The sequence below is a fragment of the Humulus lupulus genome, chromosome 1 (genome assembly GCF_963169125.1).
Source record: "Humulus lupulus chromosome 1, drHumLupu1.1, whole genome shotgun sequence".
In the NCBI taxonomy this organism is placed as follows: domain Eukaryota; kingdom Viridiplantae; phylum Streptophyta; class Magnoliopsida; order Rosales; family Cannabaceae; genus Humulus; species Humulus lupulus.
The window spans coordinates 16,574,775-16,596,973 of record NC_084793.1 but is presented as its reverse complement, the minus strand read 5'-3'; the positions used below and the strand labels follow the sequence as shown (position 1 = coordinate 16,596,973).

General features: G+C 33.4%; 3 protein-coding genes across 5 annotated transcripts; 1 reads left to right on the top strand and 2 right to left on the bottom strand.

The window, feature by feature from the left end:
* Positions 1 to 697: 697 nt before the first annotated feature.
* LOC133787191 (calcium-dependent protein kinase 26) lies at positions 698 to 5,014 on the top strand. The gene is made up of 9 exons (XM_062225529.1): positions 698 to 941; positions 1,384 to 2,245; positions 2,448 to 2,591; positions 2,677 to 2,829; positions 3,018 to 3,133; positions 3,248 to 3,415; positions 3,809 to 4,033; positions 4,188 to 4,337; positions 4,705 to 5,014. Exons 2-8 carry the CDS (start codon positions 1,459 to 1,461, stop codon positions 4,311 to 4,313), a joined length of 1,719 nt encoding a protein of 572 aa, XP_062081513.1. The 5' UTR covers positions 698 to 941; positions 1,384 to 1,458; the 3' UTR covers positions 4,314 to 4,337; positions 4,705 to 5,014.
* Positions 5,015 to 7,068: 2,054 nt separating this feature from the next.
* On the bottom strand, positions 7,069 to 9,466 carry LOC133787207 (uncharacterized). 3 transcript variants are annotated; one of them, XM_062225530.1, is made up of 4 exons: positions 9,112 to 9,466; positions 8,187 to 8,827; positions 7,585 to 7,789; positions 7,069 to 7,405 (listed from the first exon to the last, which is right to left on the bottom strand). In XM_062225530.1, the coding sequence occupies exons 1-4, from the start codon at positions 9,359 to 9,361 to the stop codon at positions 7,365 to 7,367; spliced, it is 1,137 nt and encodes a 378-aa protein (XP_062081514.1). In that variant the 5' UTR covers positions 9,362 to 9,466; the 3' UTR covers positions 7,069 to 7,364. The 3 variants fall into 3 exon arrangements, with proteins under 3 accessions (XP_062081514.1, XP_062081516.1, XP_062081515.1); XM_062225532.1 differs by lacking the exons at positions 7,069 to 7,405; positions 7,585 to 7,789 and adding an exon at positions 7,795 to 8,112; XM_062225531.1 differs by lacking the exons at positions 7,069 to 7,405; positions 7,585 to 7,789 and adding an exon at positions 7,795 to 8,037.
* A 7,899-nt stretch (positions 9,467 to 17,365) lies between these two features.
* LOC133787175 (uncharacterized) lies at positions 17,366 to 18,461 on the bottom strand. The gene has a single exon (XM_062225528.1). It carries the CDS (start codon positions 18,254 to 18,256, stop codon positions 17,786 to 17,788), a length of 471 nt encoding a protein of 156 aa, XP_062081512.1. The 5' UTR covers positions 18,257 to 18,461; the 3' UTR covers positions 17,366 to 17,785.
* Positions 18,462 to 22,199: the final 3,738 nt, after the last annotated feature.

Sequence of the window (22,199 nt, the reverse complement as noted above, 5' to 3'; positions counted from 1 at the left end):
GTCTTATCTGTAAAAGAAGAAAACTAAGAAAATATGACTAAACAACTTAAGTACCAAATATTGATATAAAGCCACAAATCTAACTAGACAATTTAAGTTCTGCTATTGTGATTAAGTTTTCATTTAAAACTAAAAATTTACCTTTGTTCGAAGCCAAGTTTGTCTAAATTTAGTGTTAATAAATCCTAAAAAAACTAGCCACAACATTTTGACCAAAAAAAACATCATTGGACAATGCTAAGACTCACTTGCATTCTAGCGCGCGTGACCTCCACTCTCCAAGCTACGACAATCTTCCGGCTTCCCGCGAATGTCGTATTTATTTCCCATTTTGGGAAGGAGCCAAAATCGTCTCTCTCTTTTTCTCTCTTTTTTTGTGATTAACTTATCACCATGAAAAGTCAAAATTAGTAACTTTTTGTATTTTTACGGTAGATTTTATGTTAGCCTCTATTTTCATGACCCTTCATCACTGTTTCATGTATTACTACAACTAGAATAATAAAGTTAATTTCTTTTCATTCTTTTTTTAGAACAATAAAGATTGGATTATGATTTATATGAGATTAAAGTTGTCAAGCCGCGTTGTATTTAATTTTCTAAAAAAAAACTCTTTTTTCTTTAAAAAATAATTATTTTATTTATTTATTTTCAATAAAGGAGAAGCGAGAGAGAGAAGGTTAGCTGGTCAGCACTAACCTCCGATGTTTCTCAGCAATACCATCCTAAAATAACAACAAAATAAACGACCCCTTCTACTCTCTCCATTTCCTCTTCTAATAAATATTAACTTTTTATTATTAAATTTTTTTCTGCTAATAAGTAGCTGTAAAGATATTCCATTTCTCTCTTGATTCATCATATTATTCTTTTAGATCAACCTGTTCTTCTTCTTCTTTCTCTGTTCATCACTTTCTTCTTCCTCTTTTTTCTGCTTACCGGTACTAACCCTTTTCATATTTATGCCTCTAAAGCAGCTTAAATTTTTTCTGTTTTTATGTATGTGAAGAAATTTGTGTTTAAATTTCTCATCTTTATTACTCTAATGTTATGTCTTTTCAAGATTTGGCCGTAGGTTGGTGTTTTTGTGATATAAAGTTGACTTTTTTTTTTCTTAATTAGGTTCTATAGAAAGTAAAATGTATTTTGGGATGTTTTAGAAGGTAGATTTATGTATTTATCTTGATTTATGGGAACCTTTTTATTTCATGATGTGGAAATATTCCAAGATTCGTTATTATTAGGTGTGAGAAACAGAAACCCATGTCACTGATCTGCATATTTAAGCTTTTACATCATTTTCTTTCAGATTTGTTTATGTATGTTGATTTTGTTATGATTGTTGACCAAAAATCTAATCTGGGTTTGGACTGATTTTTGCAGAGGGATTATTAATGATAACTCATTAGATGAGGAAAAGGCTGTGAAAGATTTTGAGAGGGGAAACTTTTTTGTTTCATGGGCAACACATGCCGTGGATCTTTCAGGGGGAAATACTTTCAGGGGAGTCAGCTCGAGGACCAATCTGCTTCCAAACGCGACACTCCTTCTGATCGTTCTGTTTCAGACCATTCAACAACGAGTTTGAACTCCCAACAACAAAATAGTTCTCAAGAATTAGCCAAAGATAACAACACCAAAGCCAACGACAACAATACCAATAGCAATAACAATCCAGCTTTTGTTACTTCCACCAAGAAAGATACCATCATGAGGAGAGGTCTTGATAACCAGACTTACTATGTTTTGGGTCATAGAACGGCTAATATTCGTGATCTTTACACTTTGGGTCGTAAACTAGGACAGGGTCAATTTGGGACTACTTATTTGTGTATTGAGAATTCTACAAAGAATGAGTATGCTTGTAAATCTATCTCCAAGAGGAAGTTGATCTCAAGGGAGGATGTTGAGGATGTTAGGAGGGAGATTCAGATAATGCACCATTTGGCTGGTCACAAGAATATTGTCACCATCAAAGGTGCTTATGAGGATTCTCTTTATGTCCATATTGTTATGGAGCTTTGTGCTGGTGGGGAGTTGTTTGATCGGATCATTCAGAGGGGACATTACAGTGAGAGGAAGGCTGCTGAATTGACCAAGATTATTGTAGGGGTTGTTGAGGCATGCCACTCTCTTGGAGTTATGCATAGAGATTTGAAGCCTGAAAATTTCTTGTTGGTCAACAAGGATGATGATTTTTCTCTCAAAGCCATTGATTTTGGTCTTTCTGTATTCTTCAAACCAGGTAAAGATTTCACTTCCTTTTTTAGCATATACAATAAACAATTACCTGAATGTCTTAACTTGTAAGTATTTAACTTTAAACATGTTGTTTTAAAAGTAGATGCCTTGCCGGTTTATGTTGTTCTTATGGCTGCTGCATTGAGATAAAAATAGTCATTTTGAATTGTATGCCTCTTAAGTTTATCTTTCATGCTAATTTTCAGGTCAGATTTTCACTGATGTGGTTGGAAGCCCTTATTATGTTGCTCCTGAGGTACTCCTCAAGCACTATGGACCAGAAGCAGATGTGTGGACTGCAGGGGTCATACTGTACATATTGTTAAGTGGAGTGCCACCATTTTGGGCTGGTATGATGATTTGGTTTTGTACTACCATTGAGAGAGTCTTCCATCTTCTAATTTTTACTAAATGTTTTCTTTGTTTTCAATTCAGAAACGCAGCAGGGCATATTCGATGCAGTTTTGAAGGGACAAATTGATTTTGACTCAGATCCGTGGCCCGTGATATCTGATAGTGCAAAAGATCTAATCCGGAAGATGCTGTGCTCTAGACCTTCAGACCGCTTGACCGCTCATGAAGTACTATGTATGTTCAACTTTTCTTTGTTTTTCGAATTTGATTCATGATGGAGGCTAATTTTTTCCTTAGTTCTTTTCCACATGTTACTTGGGGTTTAAAGAGGCTGAGATTTTAGCTACCTAAATATGGGTGCTCAGAATATGCTCACCAGAATACAAGCTATAATTTAATATAAACTTTTCTCCTTTGTATAGGCCACCCTTGGATTTGCGAAAATGGAGTTGCTCCTGATAGAGCACTTGATCCAGCTGTCATGTCTCGTCTCAAACAGTTCTCAGCAATGAACAAGTTGAAGAAAATGGCTTTAAGGGTAAGTGTACTTATAGGTTTAGATACACACGACAACATGTACACATATATGGTGTGAGTGATGTGAAAAAGTTATGTGATACTATGATCTATGTTGTTTTTTTTGTATTAACAGGTAATAGCTGAAAGCCTCTCTGAGGAGGAGATTGCTGGTCTGAGAGAAATGTTTACAGCAATGGACACCGATAGCAGTGGTGCAATCACATTTGATGAACTGAAAGCTGGACTGCGTAGATATGGTTCCACCATGAAGGATACAGAGATACGTGATCTTATGGAGGCGGTAAGATGCATGTTCCGTCCCCCCTTTCCCTTCACACACTACAAGATAAAGTACATAAAAAAAACAGTTGTGAATGGCAGTATGATATTAAACATTCTCATATTGTGTGAAGACCTTATAAAAGAAAGTGAGGTAGTTAGATTCCATATTAACGTTGTGGGAAATAGTGTAGTTGGAGCTTGGAAGAATGAATGGTTTTCAATAAGATAAGAAATTGATGTTTCATTGATAAACGTCACAGGTTCATTGTCGTTTATGACAATTTTTTTGGTTTAGTTAGCTAGAAGGCATCCAAGTGGGTTGACATTGATCCATGTGGTGTGGTCATATTGTTTATAGTTCTTCTTCTGTCTGTAATGACATAATTAGCTGAACTACTATAGTTGTTCACAGGCTGATGTGGACAACAGTGGGACTATTGACTATGGAGAATTCATAGCTGCTACAGTTCATCTTAACAAACTAGAGCGCGAGGAACATCTACTTGCAGCATTTCAGTACTTCGACAAGGATGGAAGTGGTTACATTACAGTAGATGAACTCCAGCAAGCTTGTACAGAACACAATATGACTGATGTTTTCCTTGAAGATGTAATCAGAGAAGTTGATCAAGATAATGTAAGTCACATAACATTGGTGTTGTCTTATTTTAGGATCTTTAATAGACTATCAGTTGAATTGATCTGTTTCGGTTTAATATTTTAATAGTTTAAACTGGATTTATGCTTCTCCATTGCTGCATCTTTAATTTTCATTATTGTTCTGCCTGCAGGATGGGAGAATTGATTATGGTGAATTTGTTGCCATGATGCAAAAGGGCAATGCTGGAGTTGGAAGACGAACTATGAGGAACAGTGTGAATATAAGCATGAGAGATGCACCACCAAGTGCTCATTAGCATCCAATTTCATGTCATGTACAGGTATTTATAATTCTTTTCTTAAGCATCTAAATTCTTCTGGTTACTTTGTAAGTCATGTAATAGGCTAACTAGACAAAATCAGTTGGGTAACATTGAAGAACGTAATCATTTAAAGATAATAGTTGAATTGTTTTGCAATATCTTTACCAAAAAATTAAGGAAAGTCGATCCATCTACTGTAAAATTATTGCTTGCTTTAAATGGTGACTTGAGAACTGAAGATAACATAAAGAGAGGAAATCTCTCTTCCTCTCTTCCCCTGATGCTGGCATGTTTTCAAAAAATCTATTTATAGAAAACAAGTTTCGTCTACAACTGAAAAAAACCAAAGCTCAAGGTTTAATACTGTTCTTGGCACATTGACCAGGTTGTACAGCAAAGATAAAGGAGGAGATTTGGCAGTAGGATTTTGAGAACAAATTTTAATTCTTCAGCTCCCCAAGGCCTTGGATCATCATGTCACTGGGATTTTGGGATGTGGAGGGAGTTTATGTAGAATTTTATTCACTGAGATGCCTATATTGCTGTATGACCAATAAAGAAATATGTTGTAAGCTTTTCTGAACTATGGAGTGCTGTAGTGTCATAGCTATTCAAGCATCTAAATTATTTTGCAGTGTTTCGTTTTTGAGGCTTTTCTGTTTATATATATGTGGAAGAAATCAATTTGACCTGCAGATATTTTGCCACACCTTTTTATTTCATATATGTGAAAGAAAAAAAATCTCTTCTTTTCATTTGTAGTTTTTAGATTTTTTTTTTATTAAATTCAAATTTGGACCCTGATTTGTGCAAAAGTTATCAATAGGATTTTTTATTTTGTTAAATGATAATTTAAATTCTGAGTTTTGCAAAATAGAATAAAATAATACTTTGGGTTCGATTTTAGTTAATTTTTTTTAAATATAACTAAAATGCCCATACTTTTATGAATTAGTTAATTAAAAAAAATAAGTATATTTTAATAAAATAAATTATAAAAAAATATATAAATTAATTAAAATTTTAAACAAATATTAGCAAACAAAAAATAAAAAAAATTAAGTGTAGTTTAGTAAAAATAAATTAACTTAAAACTTTATTAAATTAATTAATTGATTAAATTTATACTTAAAATTAAAATAATATTTAATCTGAAACATAAATTAAAAAATATCTAAACCCTAGAAAAGATGTCTCATCCTCTTCTTCCTTCCTTTGTCATCTCCTTCCAATAAATCTGGTTCGACTATATCATTTCCTTCCTTCTTCCTTCCTTTGTCATCTCCTTACAATAAATCTAATTAGATCATTTCCTTCCTTTGTCATCTCCTTGTTCGACTAGATCAACACCAATGATGATTGGAGGAGGTTGGCGTTGGCTAGGTGTGTGGGCAACTTCGTCTTCATCTTAGTCGCTTCATCTTAGTCGCTGAAGGCCAATCTCTTTAGCCATGATAGCTCTCATTGTTGGAGCTTCAAATATGATATAGACGGAGGTGGCTTGCGAAGGGATTCAGTGCTCCCCGTCACATGCCACCTCCATCTCTATCAGATCGGACCCTAGAGATCTAGGTTGCAAGGCTGCTCTTCTTCTGGTTCAATCTTCGTTCTGGGTCATGAGGCTCTTCACGTGATTCAAGCTCTGCTACGGGCCTGAGATGCGTATTTGGGTCTAAAGTTAAGAAGAGAAAAGGCTTGAAATTATCCATTTGATTGTGTTAGATGAAGCTTTTTGAAATTTATTTTGTGAATTTGTGATGAACAAATCTGGATAAGGTTTGGATTTATTTATTAATTTGTGAATTTTCTATAAAGGTTTGATGGGATTTGTGATGAGGAAATTGTTAGTTGTATTTTGCTCAAATGTTTTTGTTCCTCATTGAAATCATATAATTATTTTCTGATGAATAAATATAGTTGAATTGATTTTTGTATTTGAGATTTGGTTATTGGAGTATGATTTTTTATTTGTGTGTTTAATATTTGACTAAATATGTGGGTTTAAATTTTAATTTTGTTTTTAAATTAAATTAAAATTTTAATTAATCAACATTTGATTTTTTTCGAAATTTTATATTTATTAAATTAACTAATTTATAAAAGTAGGGTCATTTTAGTCTTATTTAAAAAAAAAATTTACCCAGATTCTAAATACATAGTCGGAATTGTCATTTAACAAAATACATAGTCTAATCGGTAACTTTTTCACAGATCCAAAATGATTATGAACAGTTAAGGTGACAAATGATTATGAAATGGTACTTGAATCATGAGAATTTGGCTATGTTTCAAAACTGATAATGAAAGTTGACGATACTGAATTAGTACAATAAATAGATAAATAAATAAAAGAAGTTGGGTGTACTAGATAGAACTTTGAGGTTGTTCACGGGCTCATATTCATAATGGTTCCAACTTTCGGGGTCTTTTTCATTTCACTGGTCATATTATAACATGGGACGATTTATGTTGGTTTAGTTGTGTCACGTGCATTTGACTCACTAATGATTCAAAAGCCTGACATTGTCGGCCACATAATCTAGATGCAACAATATAAATTTGGTTCTAAGATTGGAGAGTTTGGATTCTACTAAAACCGTCTGCCAAATTTGACTTATGTTCTAACGTGGCAACTGGGTTGCTCCAATTGAGAAGATAAGATATGCATCAAAGCTGGTATCCAAGAATTTAAAGACCCTTTAAAAATGAGTTGAATTTTACTATGTATACTTGTGAGAATCAAACAATGTCAGAGAAAACAGTAACCGATGTAGCAGCTTATTAAAGCTCAAAGAAAGAATCTCGCAGAGAAAAATACAGAGCATATGAATACGACAATACTATGAATTTCGAATTTGGAGTGGATTTTTTGTATGTAAATACTTACAACGGGCGCGCACATGGGCTGCTTCACATTGTTATTATAAACTTTGGATTGTGTCAAGGAAAAAAAAGAAGAATTAACAAAGATTCGTATTCATTGGACCTTAACTCTTTTTGGCTAAATTTTGCTCCAGCTAATTCGATTTTAGTTGTCATCAACGGTTATGTACCCTCCAAGGCTGCAGTTTCACAAGCTATTACGACTTCCTACAAATTAAACATGAAAAAGATTAATTGGGTTGCCAAAACTATGATTATATAGCATGGCAATGTAGAATCTGGGATGCTATTTTTTTTTAGTCCAATCCTAATAGAACTCTTCTTCTACGACTCGTGTTCAAGAAACTGGCCTATGGTAATCTTTTGCTTGGTCAAACGAAACTTGCCTTTAAAGTTGCTTTGCTTGAGAAGGTGCATTCTGATGTGATCGCACGACCATTGTTGAACAGCCATCCCACCTCACAGAGTGTATCACCACCTTTACCTGCTTTTACTGAACACCACAATTGCTTGGGAAGCAAGATAATGTCACATTCATCTCTGACTGACTTCCTATCGCTGTAATCTAGAAGTTGTTGAAGAAAGTCCTGTGTTCATGAAGATAAGTTCAATTCATTGACTAATTATGCTGTTCACTTCATTTATAGTCAAAGAGATTAAGTTTTACTTAACCAGCCTCCAAGAAACATTTAGGAACTTTCTTAAGCAAGAGACATAGCTATAGAAGCTAGAAAAAGTTCTAGAAACTTTATCTTTATTGACCACAAAACCTAGTAGAATGGGCACACACAACCAACTGTTTTTCAGTCTACGCAAACTTCTGTAGGCATGGAGACTAGAAGTTACGTCAAGCCAACCCCGAAGCACATTCAAACCATCAAAAACACCACCATTAGACGTTAGTGAACACCTATTCAAGGATTTAGAAATTCGGATTCAGTTCAAACATAACCAAAAATAAATGAATATGTCACAACTCACAACCTGATGAGAACCGTCAAAGTTAGCAACAGCAGCTGAGCCCTGCCAGACGCCAACCAGTTCAGAGGCTTTTAAGGCAGCAGTAGAAGCAAATGCTGAATCCCGGATGGCACATCCACCAAGTTGATCCCCATTTCTGAATGGTCCATACCACTGCTCAACAAAAACTCTAATACTACGCAACACCATCTTCTCATTCTCAACACCGAGTATCTGAATTATCCTCACTCGAGACTCTCGATCTTCAGGATTGATCAAGCAATGCTCCAACTCAATCAAATTATGAGAACCCTTTTCATCAATGGGCCAGACAGCCACATATGATCCACTTGGTTGATAAGCAAAGGCAGATACTCTACTATTTGGACCTCCAACACTCCTCTCATCGATGCTAAATCTTGTAGCAGCATCAGCCTCACATCCCACTGTGGGGAGTAGCTTAATCAACTTGCATGAAAGAACATTTTCTTCTGGGTCAGCTAGAGTGGGACATTGTGTCTGCCAGTCGAAAACCTTAACTTCCCATTCCCGGAAAGCATCGGGTACAACACGTTCCGGAAGCTCAATTGGGATTCCTTCATTTGAAAAGTCGGCTCCAAACCCATCCCATTCACCAGATACATTTTTGGCAAATTCCATCCACGCTTCAAACATAAAATAAAGAGAATTTAATCAAATTGCTACACACCTTATATTGCTAAAAAACAAGTATTGATTGAGTTCTCCATCTCGGCATCTCCCATAATAAACGGAAACAACCAAAACCCAATTTCATTTTCCTTTAAAACCTTTGTTTTCTCACTAAACAAACAGAAAACCAGCATATATTACCCACTACTACTCTTTTTATCATCTTCAACAAATTACTATTAATGAGAACCAAAAAGATAGGTTTTAAATTATGAAGTGGGGTTTGAATAAAACTTACCACTTGTGAAAGTGGGAGTGAAGTCCTTAGTGTTGTCTTCCTGAATTTGGTGGAACTCAACATCTGAGAGGGTTGAATCGGTGGTTTTAGCGGCGGAAGAAGAAATAGTTTTCTGGGCAATCCGTTTCTTTGGAAGACAAACCCATGAGAAGAACTGCGTTTGTGAAGGGTTTTGGCAAGGAGAAGTCAATCTCCATGAAGAGCCCAGAGCTCTGGTTTGTGGGGTTACGCCATTAAAAGCTAAAGCCATAAGGATGGTTTGTTGTTGCTATGCGAAACCAAGCCTAGCAGTGAGAAAAGAGTGGTCTGAGCTTAACTACGTCAAAGGAAGGAGATGGAATATTCTGTGCAAATAGAGAAAAGAATCAAGTAAAGTAGGCCACAGGTTGGGAATATATAATTAACGGTTATCCACCGTTTTGGCTTCAGCTTCTCTTGTAACGACAAACTACTACATGTCGTTCTCACTATGAAGCATACTTGTGAAAAAACGACATGTCGTTTTTATTGAACGACAGCAAATCCCAAACTTGTCGTTTGACTGTTCCGCAAGTCAATAACAGAAGATAAAAGAGAGTAAGAGCGCGAATCACTTAAAGTACGACAAATTATGCAAAACGACAAAATCAATCGAATAAACGACATACAAACATAAAACGACAAGAATAACCTAGAAAATGGGGAAATTAGGTGCGAGTTCCAAAGGGGCATTGGTAAAACTTTCACTTTGGTACTTGATACCTTTAATTATTTAAAGGAAAAAAAGCGCTCAAGTCTCTCATCTCGCCGATAGCATCGTGATTATGATGATTGATCCAAAACGACAAATATCAATATAAAATGACGACATCCTGAACGAAAAACGACGACTTAGAAAACGACAAGAAATCGACATGAATTCAACCTAGAAACGAGAACGACAAGAAGCATGTAAAAGGAAGAAAATCCAAACGACAGTAAAGTAAATACACCAGCATGCTTGGATTACACTCCCAATATTTATTTAGACACTGTATTTATATACTAGAAACATCGTAAAATACATCCACTTTATTTAATTATATTTATTAAATTTGTATTATTGTCATATAATTAAATTTTAAATAAATAAATAATATTATATATAAAAAAATAACATAAATATATTAAATGAAAAATTAAACCAAAATATTATTATTTATAATTTTATATATATATAACATGAATAATAATTTTTTTTATAAAAATTAAGATTATGTATTATATATTATTATTGTAATGATATTTTATAATATTTAAATTTATATTAATATAAGTATTAAATACATTTTCTTGTATTAAATATTATTATAATAATGTTTTATAATATTTGAATTCATATTAAAATAGTTAGTAAAAAATTAAGAATATATATTATCATCATAATAATATTTTATAATATTTAATTTATATTAATATAATTATTGAATATCTAGTTTTGTATTATATATTATTATAATAATGATATTTTATAACATTTAAATTTATATTAATATAATTATTATAAAATTATATATGCAGCCTTATATTTGAATTTAATATTAATATAATAATGATATTTATAATATTTGAATTTATATTAATATAATTAATAAATATCTATTTTTAGTTAGTTTTAAAAATATATTTCATTAAATATTTAGAATATTCCGTTAAAGTTAACAAAACAAACGGTTAAAATCAATCATTTCTGTTATCTACACACTTTCTATATAGAAAATATATTTTTTGCCAAATATTTATATAATTTTTTCTAAAACATTAAATTAAGTTATTATTTTTTTCTTTCCTTTCAAAATTAATGTGTTAAATTCAATTTTTTACGTCTCTAGTCCTTTTGAAAAAAATATATATTTATATATAATTTTTTTTTGTATGATATTAAAAATTTTAAGTATCAATAAATATTTTGTCAAAAAAAATAATGTCAATTTTTCTAATATTGAGGTGTGAATATAACCATCGTATTAAAAATGATTAATTTCGGTACTAGCCCTCCTCAATTATAAGATAAAAGCTTAAAGAAAAAGAAAAACGGAACACCGAATTTACGTGGTTCATGTTATTAATTAACATTAGTCTACGAGTCACTTGTATTAGGATGATAAAGAAGTTGCACTACTCAAGCTTTCTTGGTTTTCACGCATCGTTTGTGCTCACTCTGAAAAATGGAAATCAGATCCTTTAAAAAATGTATGCCCTAGCCTTATTTATAAGCAGCTAAGATAATTAAGCTCAATAATAAAAGTTGATTACAATTACAATCTCTTAATGGAGGTTTGTTATTGTATAAATGATCATTTTGTGTTTAATAAGTTGGTGGACTCCACCATATCTCAGTGGGCCCAATATGTGAAAGTTCAGCCCACTATTTTGTTGGGGACAACGCCCCTGACACTGTCAGGATGGTAGCTGTACACTTTCCCATGTCAGGTAGTGTTGTGGGGCGTCCTTTTTACCGCTTGTACGAGATCGACACAACGATCCATGTGACAGTAGGTGTCAGAAGGTTGTCTGTGGTCCAGGACGTCTTTTTGTCAAACACCTGGCAACTGTCTTCCTGGTTTGGAGAAGGGTTCTCGCATGCTTGGAGGAGGTGATATTGGAGAAGATGGTCACATTATGAGACTTGGAGCATTACCCTTTGACAAGGTCCTCAGGAGATAACGCTTTCGAAGGATGTACCTCCGGTGGTGGTGAATGGTGATGAGAACTAGACTCCTCCCGTGAAGCCTTAAACAAGTTCTGGGGAACCTTAACAAGCTTCCGCGGAGCCCCTAATCAATCTTAATTTGTGCCACATGTCCATTGGTGAAAACATGGACATCATATTCCATTTTAGTTTTTTTTTAATTTATAGAATAAATTATATAATTATCGCAGTAATGATTGTTACGAATTTTCTACACGCAAGTATATACATTCGTTTAACAAGTAATATAATATAAGAAATGTTGAATCGAAAATGACTGTTACCAAGTACCAATCATTTATCCTAATATTCTATTTAGTTAATTATATTTTGATTATCAGAATTAAGAAAAACTATTAAAATAAGAATGTAATTACAGGAATAAAAGATAGCAAAGTATTGTACCCAGTTTTCGAGCCATGTTAAATGTGAGTTCGAAAGTTTGATTCACAAACAATTGGACTCGTAAGGTTTAAAGTATGCTCCAGGACTAAATATCGAGCCTGCAAGACATAGACGACCTCGAATATGGTGATCTCGAAGTGTACATGATCTCGAAAGGTAGCTCCGGAGACGCATCCATCCTCAGGGATGACCTCGGATCAGGGGTCCCGAGCTCGACGCACATACGATCTTGAAAGCCATGTGACATCGGGAGATGTCTCTAGCTCGAAAGCTGACGAAAAACCTGGGAAGCTAAGGCCTTGGAGATATATGATAAAAACCTTGAATATCTATAAGTGTTGTCCATACGAGATGTAATCCTCATTTATTACTGTAAATCCCCTAGAATCGTGGGATATTATTTGGTCAGTTATATGTCCCCTGGTCTTCAGGGGACGTTTCCTTTTATATTTGATTATAGGCATTTAAAGCCATTTATTTTATTTACACAAAAAGAGTACCTACCCAAAATATGTGGGATAGTATTCCGCAGCCTTCTCTATAAATAGAGAGGTCATGCGCCATTGTAAGGGGCTGAACCTTGAGAGAAAACTCTGAAGAATTCATGCTTAAGAATTTTCAGAGATAATCTTGAGTTTAATAACAGAGACTCGTGGACTAGGCAGATTTAACAGCTGAACCACGTAAAAATCGTGTGTTTGTATTGTCATATTTTAATTGACCATTATCAGTTATTGTTTACGTGCTCTCCTTTCACTGTTGACGAAAAACGGCGTCAACACAAAGGAAATAGAATTCAATAATTAAATGAACTAGGACAATTAACTTCATCTACCATCCACTTTATATTTCAGTAATACAAATTATACTATTCAATTCTTTCTCGTGATAGCAGGTCAACAAAAGTAACTTATATTTGTACTAGGATATACAAGTCTCAACCTTATGTAAATTTTCTACATCTTTGTGATAAATGAACTTAAGACAGACATTAAGTAAGACAACACTAAAACTACATAGACCAAATAGGTACTCTCGTCCTATAATAAAACCTATGTCTATTCAATTATAGCATAATCAATTCTCATTTCTCAGATTCCGAGTTAAAATCATATAAATCATGTAATAGATGGTCAGTCAATCACAATCATTAAGCATAAATTCGAATAGATCACAAGATAGAATATAAATCATAAAACTTGCATTAATTCAAAATAAAGTTTCAGGAGAATCCATTAACACCCTAGAAAAAGAGTTTAGTTAATGACATAATACATAACAACCATAGAAGAATTGAAAAACATCCAATTTACATAAATAAAAAGTAGAAAAGAGGAAAAACTATGATGAATTATTTGATTTCAATTGCAATCCTTCACAGTGTGCTTTTTTTCCGTCTCCTAGGATTAATCTTCTCTTTAAAACGTCATTAAGAAAGCTTTTATAGTCCCTAATTAATTATATGCGAAATGACAAAATTGCCTTTGAAAAATACCCTAAATTCTGCTTCCGTACGGACTGGCGCTGCGACTCCATCCGATAGCACCGCAGCTCTGGGTTGCTTCGAGTTCCAGACTTCATCTCTGGAGTATGTAGTGCTGCAGCTCTATTTGGTAGCGTTGCGACTCTAATTCCAATTTTAATAGAGCTTCAGCTCTATCTCCCTGGCGCCTAGGGGCTAACTTTGGCTGATTTTTTCCTCTTCTCTGTAACTCTTAGGGCTGCGACTCTACACCATAAAGTTGCGACTCTAATTCCAATTTTTCTCCAAATCACCAAGTTGACTCCCAATTTCGCCTAATTTCTATTCCTTAGCCCGTCTAACACTCTTTCTTCAAGAATTAAGTGTTTTTCCTCAAATTTCAAATTATTTATTTAATAACAACACTTAATCCTAAAAACACAATAAATACCCGCATTATATTGCACAACACCAAATAAAAGACTAAAATTGTATAGTCCATGTGTCACAAATCATTATCATCAATAAAGCATGTGATCATTGATCAATTTATAATGAAACATCTCAAAATTTATTTGGGTTAAATAAAATAAAATAATTAATTACATAATATAGTGATTTTTGTGACTATAATAAAGTAAACAAATCACATGAATTCGTTTCTCAAAAAAAAAAAAAAAAAAATCACATGAATTCATAATTAAAAAGAAAAAGGGAAATAATTAAGCTTAACTTCCGTTCTGGAATTTACCCATTATCCTAGATTATTATTCAATTATTGTAGCAATAATCATGTTGTCGGATTTGTCCCCCCAAAAAAAAATCATGTCTCGAATCATTTTTTTATTAAGGATTAAAATGTATAGATTATAAGACTTGAAAATTTATTTACATATGTTTATCCAAATATATATCGATAGATAACGGAAATTCTTAATTTTAGTAGTTTTTATTTTTTTAATGTTAATTTTAACGGAATATTTTTATATTTTACAAAATATTTTTATATTTAACGGTAGTTTGTAAACACTTAAAATTAAATAAAATAAATAATTAAAATAAGATATTTTTGAGATATTTTAAAATAATAATTATTTAAAAATAATAAATAATTAAAAAATGATATTTTTCAGATATTTTACAATGATAATTATTTTAAAATAATAAATAATTAAACAAATTAAAATATGATATTTTTCAGATATTTTACAATGATAATTATTTTAAAATAATAAAATCACACGTTTTACAATTTAAATAAAATTTAATTAAATTTAAATTCACTTATTAAAATAATATCATATTAAACATATAATATAATCTAGCAACAAACATATAATATCATATTAATTAACAACAAATTATTTTTTAAAAAAAAAACTAGCAAGAAACTTAAATTTAAAAATCCACGTATAATATTTAATATTACATTAAATATATAATATTTTGTTGTCACTCCCAAATTAAAAAACTAGAATAAAATAGAATATTTATTTGAAATTTATGTGACATTAATATAAATTTAATAAAAATAATTAATAAATTCTATAAATAAAAGTAAGCAAACATGCATATGCACGTTACTTGTATCTAGTTATTGGTACAAAAAATTTATAAAAACATCCAAAAGTGTCAACTTTAACAACAATAACAATAAAACTCCCTAATAACCATTACATATTTAAAAGTAACTTAAGTAATTCAAATGTAGAATAAATTATTAATTTTCTCATTTGTTTACAAATAAATGACATAATATATATTTATTTGACTGTATAATATAAAAATGCAAATTACACTATAAAAAAAGGTCATTTTGCCAAGGACCACTTATTATTATGTAGATGTATACTTTCTTAATACATGACTTGAAAAACGTATAACTAATTACATTTTAAAAATTATTTTTATTTATAATTGGTTTAAATTAGAACTAAATTTTTTAATAATAAAATAGAGATTATTCTTATATAGAAGTCTTACTCTAACATAAACATAATTAGTGAAAAACAATAATAAACTCTCATGCAAACCCGTGAAACGACAATAATCATATAACGACCATCAATTTTGAACAACTACAAAGTTATAAAAATTAAATTACATTTCCAACAGTCAAAACTTCCAAATAAATAAATTTAAAAAAATGACAATAATCCGAAAACAACCTAAAAATGTGAAAACTATATCATAGTTAAAAACAACAATTAAATGACCAACAAGAAAAATAACAAGAACTACAAGAAACCACGGCTTAAACATATTATTACATGAAAAATTAGAATTTTTTTTAAGCTTTGAACGGAATACTAGTGTTGGAACATTATAAAAAATAAATGAAAATTTTGAGATAATTTATTATATTTTGTGAAAAATAAAATAAACAAGAAGATGCAATCTTTAATAAGATTCTATTCATTTAAAAAATGGTACAATGAAAAGGAACTGGTTACCAAATGGGGTGTAACTAAGTCTATTATTAATGTATATATTCATCTAACTTTGCATACATTAATTAACCAATAACATGTGTATAACGAGTAGTTTTAACTTTTATCAGTTAAGACAACTAACGTCTTCAAGAAAACGACACTACTTACCAGAAAAAATAACCAAATTAGAATCTCAGTTCCATTTTTTTAAGCATAGAATTTACTAGAGTGTCGTTTTGATAAAAACCAAAGTTATTACATGTATACATACAAAAATGAGAGTCTTCTTCTGGGGACATATTATAGGTTTTTAAGGAGGACATGCATGATCATGATCCCAACTCATTACCAACCTTGTTATATTTTTTGTCTAAGACTATAATTTTCTCATTTTTTTTCCATAAAACCCTTGACACAAAATCTCTTGCTTCCACACCCACACACAAAAATTTAAAAATGGGACCCAAAAACACAAAAAAATAAAGAAAAGAAAAAGGCCAGCTTAGCTCTATTGAATTGACTATTGAACCTATTTCGTCGGTGATGATCGTGGGAACGATGGGATACATGTGATTGGTCGAAATCTCATGACTGTACTTATGGTTTTATTCATTTATTTTTATTTTAATTCGAAGGAAAAAAGTGGGTTATCATATTCTTACACATGCACCGACACTTTAATTTATAAGATTAATAAGATTATTATGCCCATTATTATTAATGGCCAACTTTCCAGGGAAACAAACAAGCTTAAACTATCTGTGGCGCATGTTATAACCCGTAAGTAGTTGTAATTAAATTCTTGAGTGTATAGAATTAGAACAAAAGCTTCAAAATCGAAATCAAATACCCATGTAGTGTTTTTTGTCATTATGTTATGTTATCTTGCTGTCAATGATTGGAGACAGCATTTTTTATACTGTATTCCACCAAAGACTCTTGCCAAAATTTCATGTATAAGAACTCAATTCCATTTTAAAAGTTGACTTTGGTTGATTATTTGGTTTGTACATACACAAGAAAACGACAATTATAACAGTAACAATGCCGTTTTGCCTTGTAAAACTTACTATCCAAGTTTGTGATTAAAAAAAAACTAAGCTTTCAATTGAAGGCAATGTACTCATTCTACCAGTTAAAGTGATTTTACACCATACTTTTTGGGGTCCAATATTCCAAGTTGAGTGACTCTTAAGATCATGGATTCTCATTCTTGAGAATGTGGACAGAAAACAAGACAGAACAACAGCTAATAAATTGATTTATATTACATTAAGATGAGTAGTACAATAAGGTGGAATTTTTACAATGAAGCAATAAATTATTTGCAAGAAAAAATAATAATACAATTATATAAATATATATACTTATAAATGCAGAAGTGCCTTCCCTCCTCCTTCCATGGCTTGAAATTTACATGGTGAAAATTTCGAAAGAGTAAGGGATAATAGATCTTGAGTAGTAGTCAAACAATCCCACATAACATACAGTAACAATCTAGCTAGTTACATTAACAAAAACAATAATAATAATAATCATAAGAGAAAGAAAAATATAATAAAAAAATTACAAAAAAATTCAATTTTTGATCTGAATCTCATCAAAACATTATTACAACTTTCATTCATTCAAATTCTCGATCTGGGTATTCTTCATTTGATCAAATTACAACTGGGTTCTCCTCCCTTCATCGAAATTCTTGGTGTAACTGACGGAATCGTACCTGCAAGTTTGAGGCAAACCCACACGTTCTGACCCCAAAAGCTTTCTCACCTCAGACCTGACCTTATAGAAAACATGTCTCAAGCTTCCTCTGTTATGGGAGCCAAGTAGCTTGGTCTCTTCCTCGTTCATCTCCAGATCGCTAGCGAAGGTGGGCTTTCTGGATAGGGCCCAGGCCCAAGCCCAGTCCCACCATTTCTTTATCGAGCTACCTGCGTATTCTCCCATGGAAGACACTGACTTGGTTCTGCGCATGGCCCATGAAGCAGCTTCGGACGATGAAATGGAGGGCTTGATGTTGAGCGATAGAGATGACAGCCTTCGCCGGATCTGGCCTTGCTCTTTTGGGTCCGCCGATTGTGATACCGGAAGGAAAGTACTTCGCTTTTGAAACGTTTGAACAATAGAACTCATGATACTCTTCTCTTTTTCTCTCTCTTTTTTTTTTCCAAAAGAAGAAGAGAAAGAGAGAATGAGAAAAAGGTTGGAGCTTGGTGAAGTTGTGTTGCAGTGGAGGCGTGTTTTGTGATTTAAGAGGTGGGAATGGAAGAGTTGGGTTCACTCACAGCTCTATAACAGGCTGGTTTTATTCGTTTTTTGTAGTAGTTTTTTCTTGGGGTCTGGTGGGCTCCATCTTCACCTCCCAACAAAAAAAATATTTATATACATATTTTTATTTTATTTTATTTTTTGTTTTAATCATTACATGGTGATAATTATAAAAGGTAAAAAGTGTAAAACATATGGTGTGGTGATTAGAATCGTCGTGAGATAAGGCGTCAATTGAGCAAAATTATAATACAAGAAATTTGTAAAGCATTGTACTCAAACTACACAACGCACTACACCTTGAGACCCGTTTTTTGATATTTCAATGAAATTTGTTTATTGTTTAATCAAGGAGGCTCGATACGTTTCAAATTTCTAATTTGAATATGCCAAAGCAAGTTTTGATATAGAATAAATCATTAGGGAGATGGGAAGTAGTACCTATTAAATGTATAATATCAAGCATATTGTATACAAAAAATGATAAAGCTTAAAATATTACTAAATTCTTAATTCACTATTTACGACATCTCCAATAGGTAACTTCATTTACCATTTTACTTTAAAAAAGAATAAAATGTCATCTTCAATAAACAATTTCAACTTCAATAATATAGATGATTTCTTTTATCAAAATTAGGAATATTTGTGGTAAAAGTACTCAATATTTGAAGTTTGTAACTCACATAGACCAAATCTTTTTTTTTTAGCGGGAAAAGTACCCAAAGTCATTAAAATAGTAATTCCGTCAGACTCCATCCGTTATATTTTGTTACGTGCTAACTAGACCAACACGTGTCACTCTGTGATTGATTCAACTCATTAATATTTTTTAAAAAAATTAAATTTAATTGATTTTAAAATAAAAATACATTTTAAAATATTAAAATAATATAAATTAATTTTATAAATAAATAAATAAAAATTTAAATTGATTTTAACTTTGTTTTTTAAAAAAAAAACCCTAAAACTATCCCACCTCCCTCTCCCTCACTGTCTTCTTCCTCACCTCCCCACGCCGTCTGTAACACTCTGGTTACTCCAGAACAGTTACGGTGAATGGTGAACTGGAAATTTGACTCGCTACTCGAGTCCTTTGGTTAAAAACGTGCTTCTAAGTGTTATTAACAGGCTAAGGTGGAAAACTAATAAAAAGGAAAAGATATATTTCATTAAATTCATAAAATTGTTCATGGACCCATAAAATCTTTTACAAGTTATTTACAACTCAAAATTGTTATTACTGTTTCAAATTTACAAACCTGCCGACCTAAGCAGCAAAAATAGGGTAAACCCCCTAGTTCCTCTGAGAATGCCTTGGCCGTGATGGTCAAGCGGCTGCATATTACACATCACCACCTAAGCTCTCCACTCAAGGCTGGGTGAACTTTTCTTTCCCTTTACTTTCACCACATAGCACCCATGAGCCAAGGCTCAGCAAGAAAACACAATATAGCATGATATAATATCAACAATGATCATAATAATAATTCAGGACTTTCAGTCCTGAACAGATAAGTGACAGAGGAAAAGTCACTAAAGTGGGTACAACTCCCTTTAGCCATGTGACGATAGGGTCACCGGGGCTTAACAGATAAGTGAACATTTCACTAGCTTAAACAGGATAGGTGCATGATGACTAGTCACCAACATAACCTTCCTCATGACTCTAGAGTCATAACTATAGAACACTGTTCCCTAGCCATGTGACAAGCAGTCACCTAGGCCTTAGGCCCTGGCTCTGAGTAACTAGTCTTAGACTAGCCAAGCGCTTATAAGTTTCATCGACCTTAGAGTCGGTCCAGCATTAATGCCTTAGAGTCATTCAATGCTAATATCGATTAGACATAATCTTCATTCGACCCTGCGTTCAAGACGCTTATACCGTTTCTGACTCTTTAGGTCAGTGATATGAGACCAGTGCCGTCCCTGACTAATCAGTGTCATACACAAGTAAACAATATCCGCTAGAATTTAATATGAAATCAATGTCCACATTTATCAGCCAACATGCCTCAACAACAATCATGCATGTCATATACACAGGGAGCAGTTTTCTTACCTCCGGTTCGAGCGAGAAATATAATAAGAACGACTCCTAAGAACGATCAACCTTTTGGTTCCTTAGCGGTTACCTAATCACAACCAATTATAACCTCCATTAATGAAAATCAACAATGAAAGGGTCTTAACCTAAACCCCACTCTCAGGACCTCGAAACATGCCCACACGGTGAGTAGATTCGATCCCGAGCCTTAAGGATTGAAACCCCGAGCCAAAAACCCTTAAAAACACTCAAAACGGGATTCTGGAGGAACAGAGCAGCGCTACAGCGCTGCTCAATAGCGCCCCAGCGCTATACTCAGAACCCCCAACTGCCCAGAAACCATCATGTGTAGCGCTATAGCGCCCTCTAATGGGCGCTGTAGCGCTACCCCCAGACCAGTTTCCCCCTGGAACTTCCTTCTTCAACTCCTTCAGTTCTAACTCGATTCCACTGCTTCCAAATCCCATTTTTGATGCCAAATGAACCCAAAAGCTATCCTCACATACCCCAAACATCACAACCATAAGAACCCTATCCAAAACTCCCAATAAAACCAAGTATTCAACTTAGAAATCTCAACTGCAAATCAGAACTAAAACAGGGCAAACCAGGGAATTCAATGGCTAGAAACTTACCTCAAACTTAGATTATGATGCTCTTCAATGGCGAAACACTCTCCCAAACTCCCAAGGCTTACTTCCCAAGATTGAATCCTCAAGAATGGTTCAAAAATCACAAAGAAAGCTGAAGGAAAGAAGGTACGGGAGAAGCTTCAAGTGATACTCTGTTTTTCTCTTCTTTCACAGCCTAAAATGGCTTATATCTATCCTAGGGGTGAAAAGACCAAAATATCCCTATGTCAATTAAGGGTTTCTAAAGGCTCCCAAGGGCAAAATTGGTATTTCCCACCTATCTCGTTAATCATAATTAACACTCTCCAATTCTCCCTATTCTCGATAATCTCAAACACCAATAATTCATATCCCGTTACCCTTTAATTCCCAGCAATACTCTAATCATTAAAATCACCCCGAGACTCATCCCGAGCCCCGAACTTAAACTTGTTATGACTAGACCGCTAATTAATATTTCAAGATCGTCTCATGTCGAATACCTCGAACAAACCCACATTATAATGTGGTCTCAGCAATATGTCACCGACATGCATTCAAATATACAGTTATGCCCTCAACGGGCCAAATTATCAAAATATCATAATAATCAAATGTGGACCCACATGCATGCATATAACATCATATTATAATATAATTCACATAAACATACATATTATCATTTAATGGCATATTTAAACAGTTATGGCCCTCCCAGCCTACTAATCCAGCCATCAAAACCGCATTAGGGATTTCGGGGCATTACACCATCGCAGCCCCCTCCATCGCCACCACCACCAACCACGATCTATTCTTCCTCCCCACAGCCTCCTCTTCTTCTTCTTCTTCTTCTTCCTTCAGGTCGCTTGGCTTCCTCGTAGGCATGGGAGTAGATCTGACCGACGGTAGGATTCGAGCAACCACGGTGACGCCGGAGTTGGGTACAACATCCTTTCTTCTTCCCTGGCACTGGCAAGCAGAGTCTTCTTCCTCGACGTCCATTCCATCCATGGGTGCCGATTTTTCTCTTCAAAAGCTGGCAGCAATGGTGGTGTAGGTGGTGGTCATAGGCCATCGGTGCTGTCCTTTGCCGATGAGTTTTGTGATGCAGCTCTTGCCGCTCGAAGTCGTCTGCTTGCCTTTGTTGGTT

Excerpts from the sequence above, each read along its gene's own strand:
- LOC133787175 (XM_062225528.1), bottom strand. The coding sequence starts at position 18,256 with ATGAGTTCTATTGTTCAAACGTTTCAAAAGCGAAGTACTTTCCTTCCG.
- LOC133787207 (XM_062225530.1), bottom strand. The coding sequence starts at position 9,361 with ATGGCTTTAGCTTTTAATGGCGTAACCCCACAAACCAGAGCTCTGGGC. Across the intron at positions 7,790-8,186 it reads ACTTTGACGGTTCTCATCAG|GACTTTCTTCAACAACTTCT; the intron begins GTTGTGAGTTGT and ends TCATGAACACAG. Across the intron at positions 7,406-7,584 it reads CAAAGCAACTTTAAAGGCAA|TCGTAATAGCTTGTGAAACT; the intron begins GTTTCGTTTGAC and ends ATTTGTAGGAAG.
- LOC133787191 (XM_062225529.1), top strand. The coding sequence starts at position 1,459 with ATGGGCAACACATGCCGTGGATCTTTCAGGGGGAAATACTTTCAGGGG. Across the intron at positions 3,416-3,808 it reads TACGTGATCTTATGGAGGCG|GCTGATGTGGACAACAGTGG; the intron begins GTAAGATGCATG and ends AGTTGTTCACAG. Across the intron at positions 4,034-4,187 it reads GAGAAGTTGATCAAGATAAT|GATGGGAGAATTGATTATGG; the intron begins GTAAGTCACATA and ends TTCTGCCTGCAG.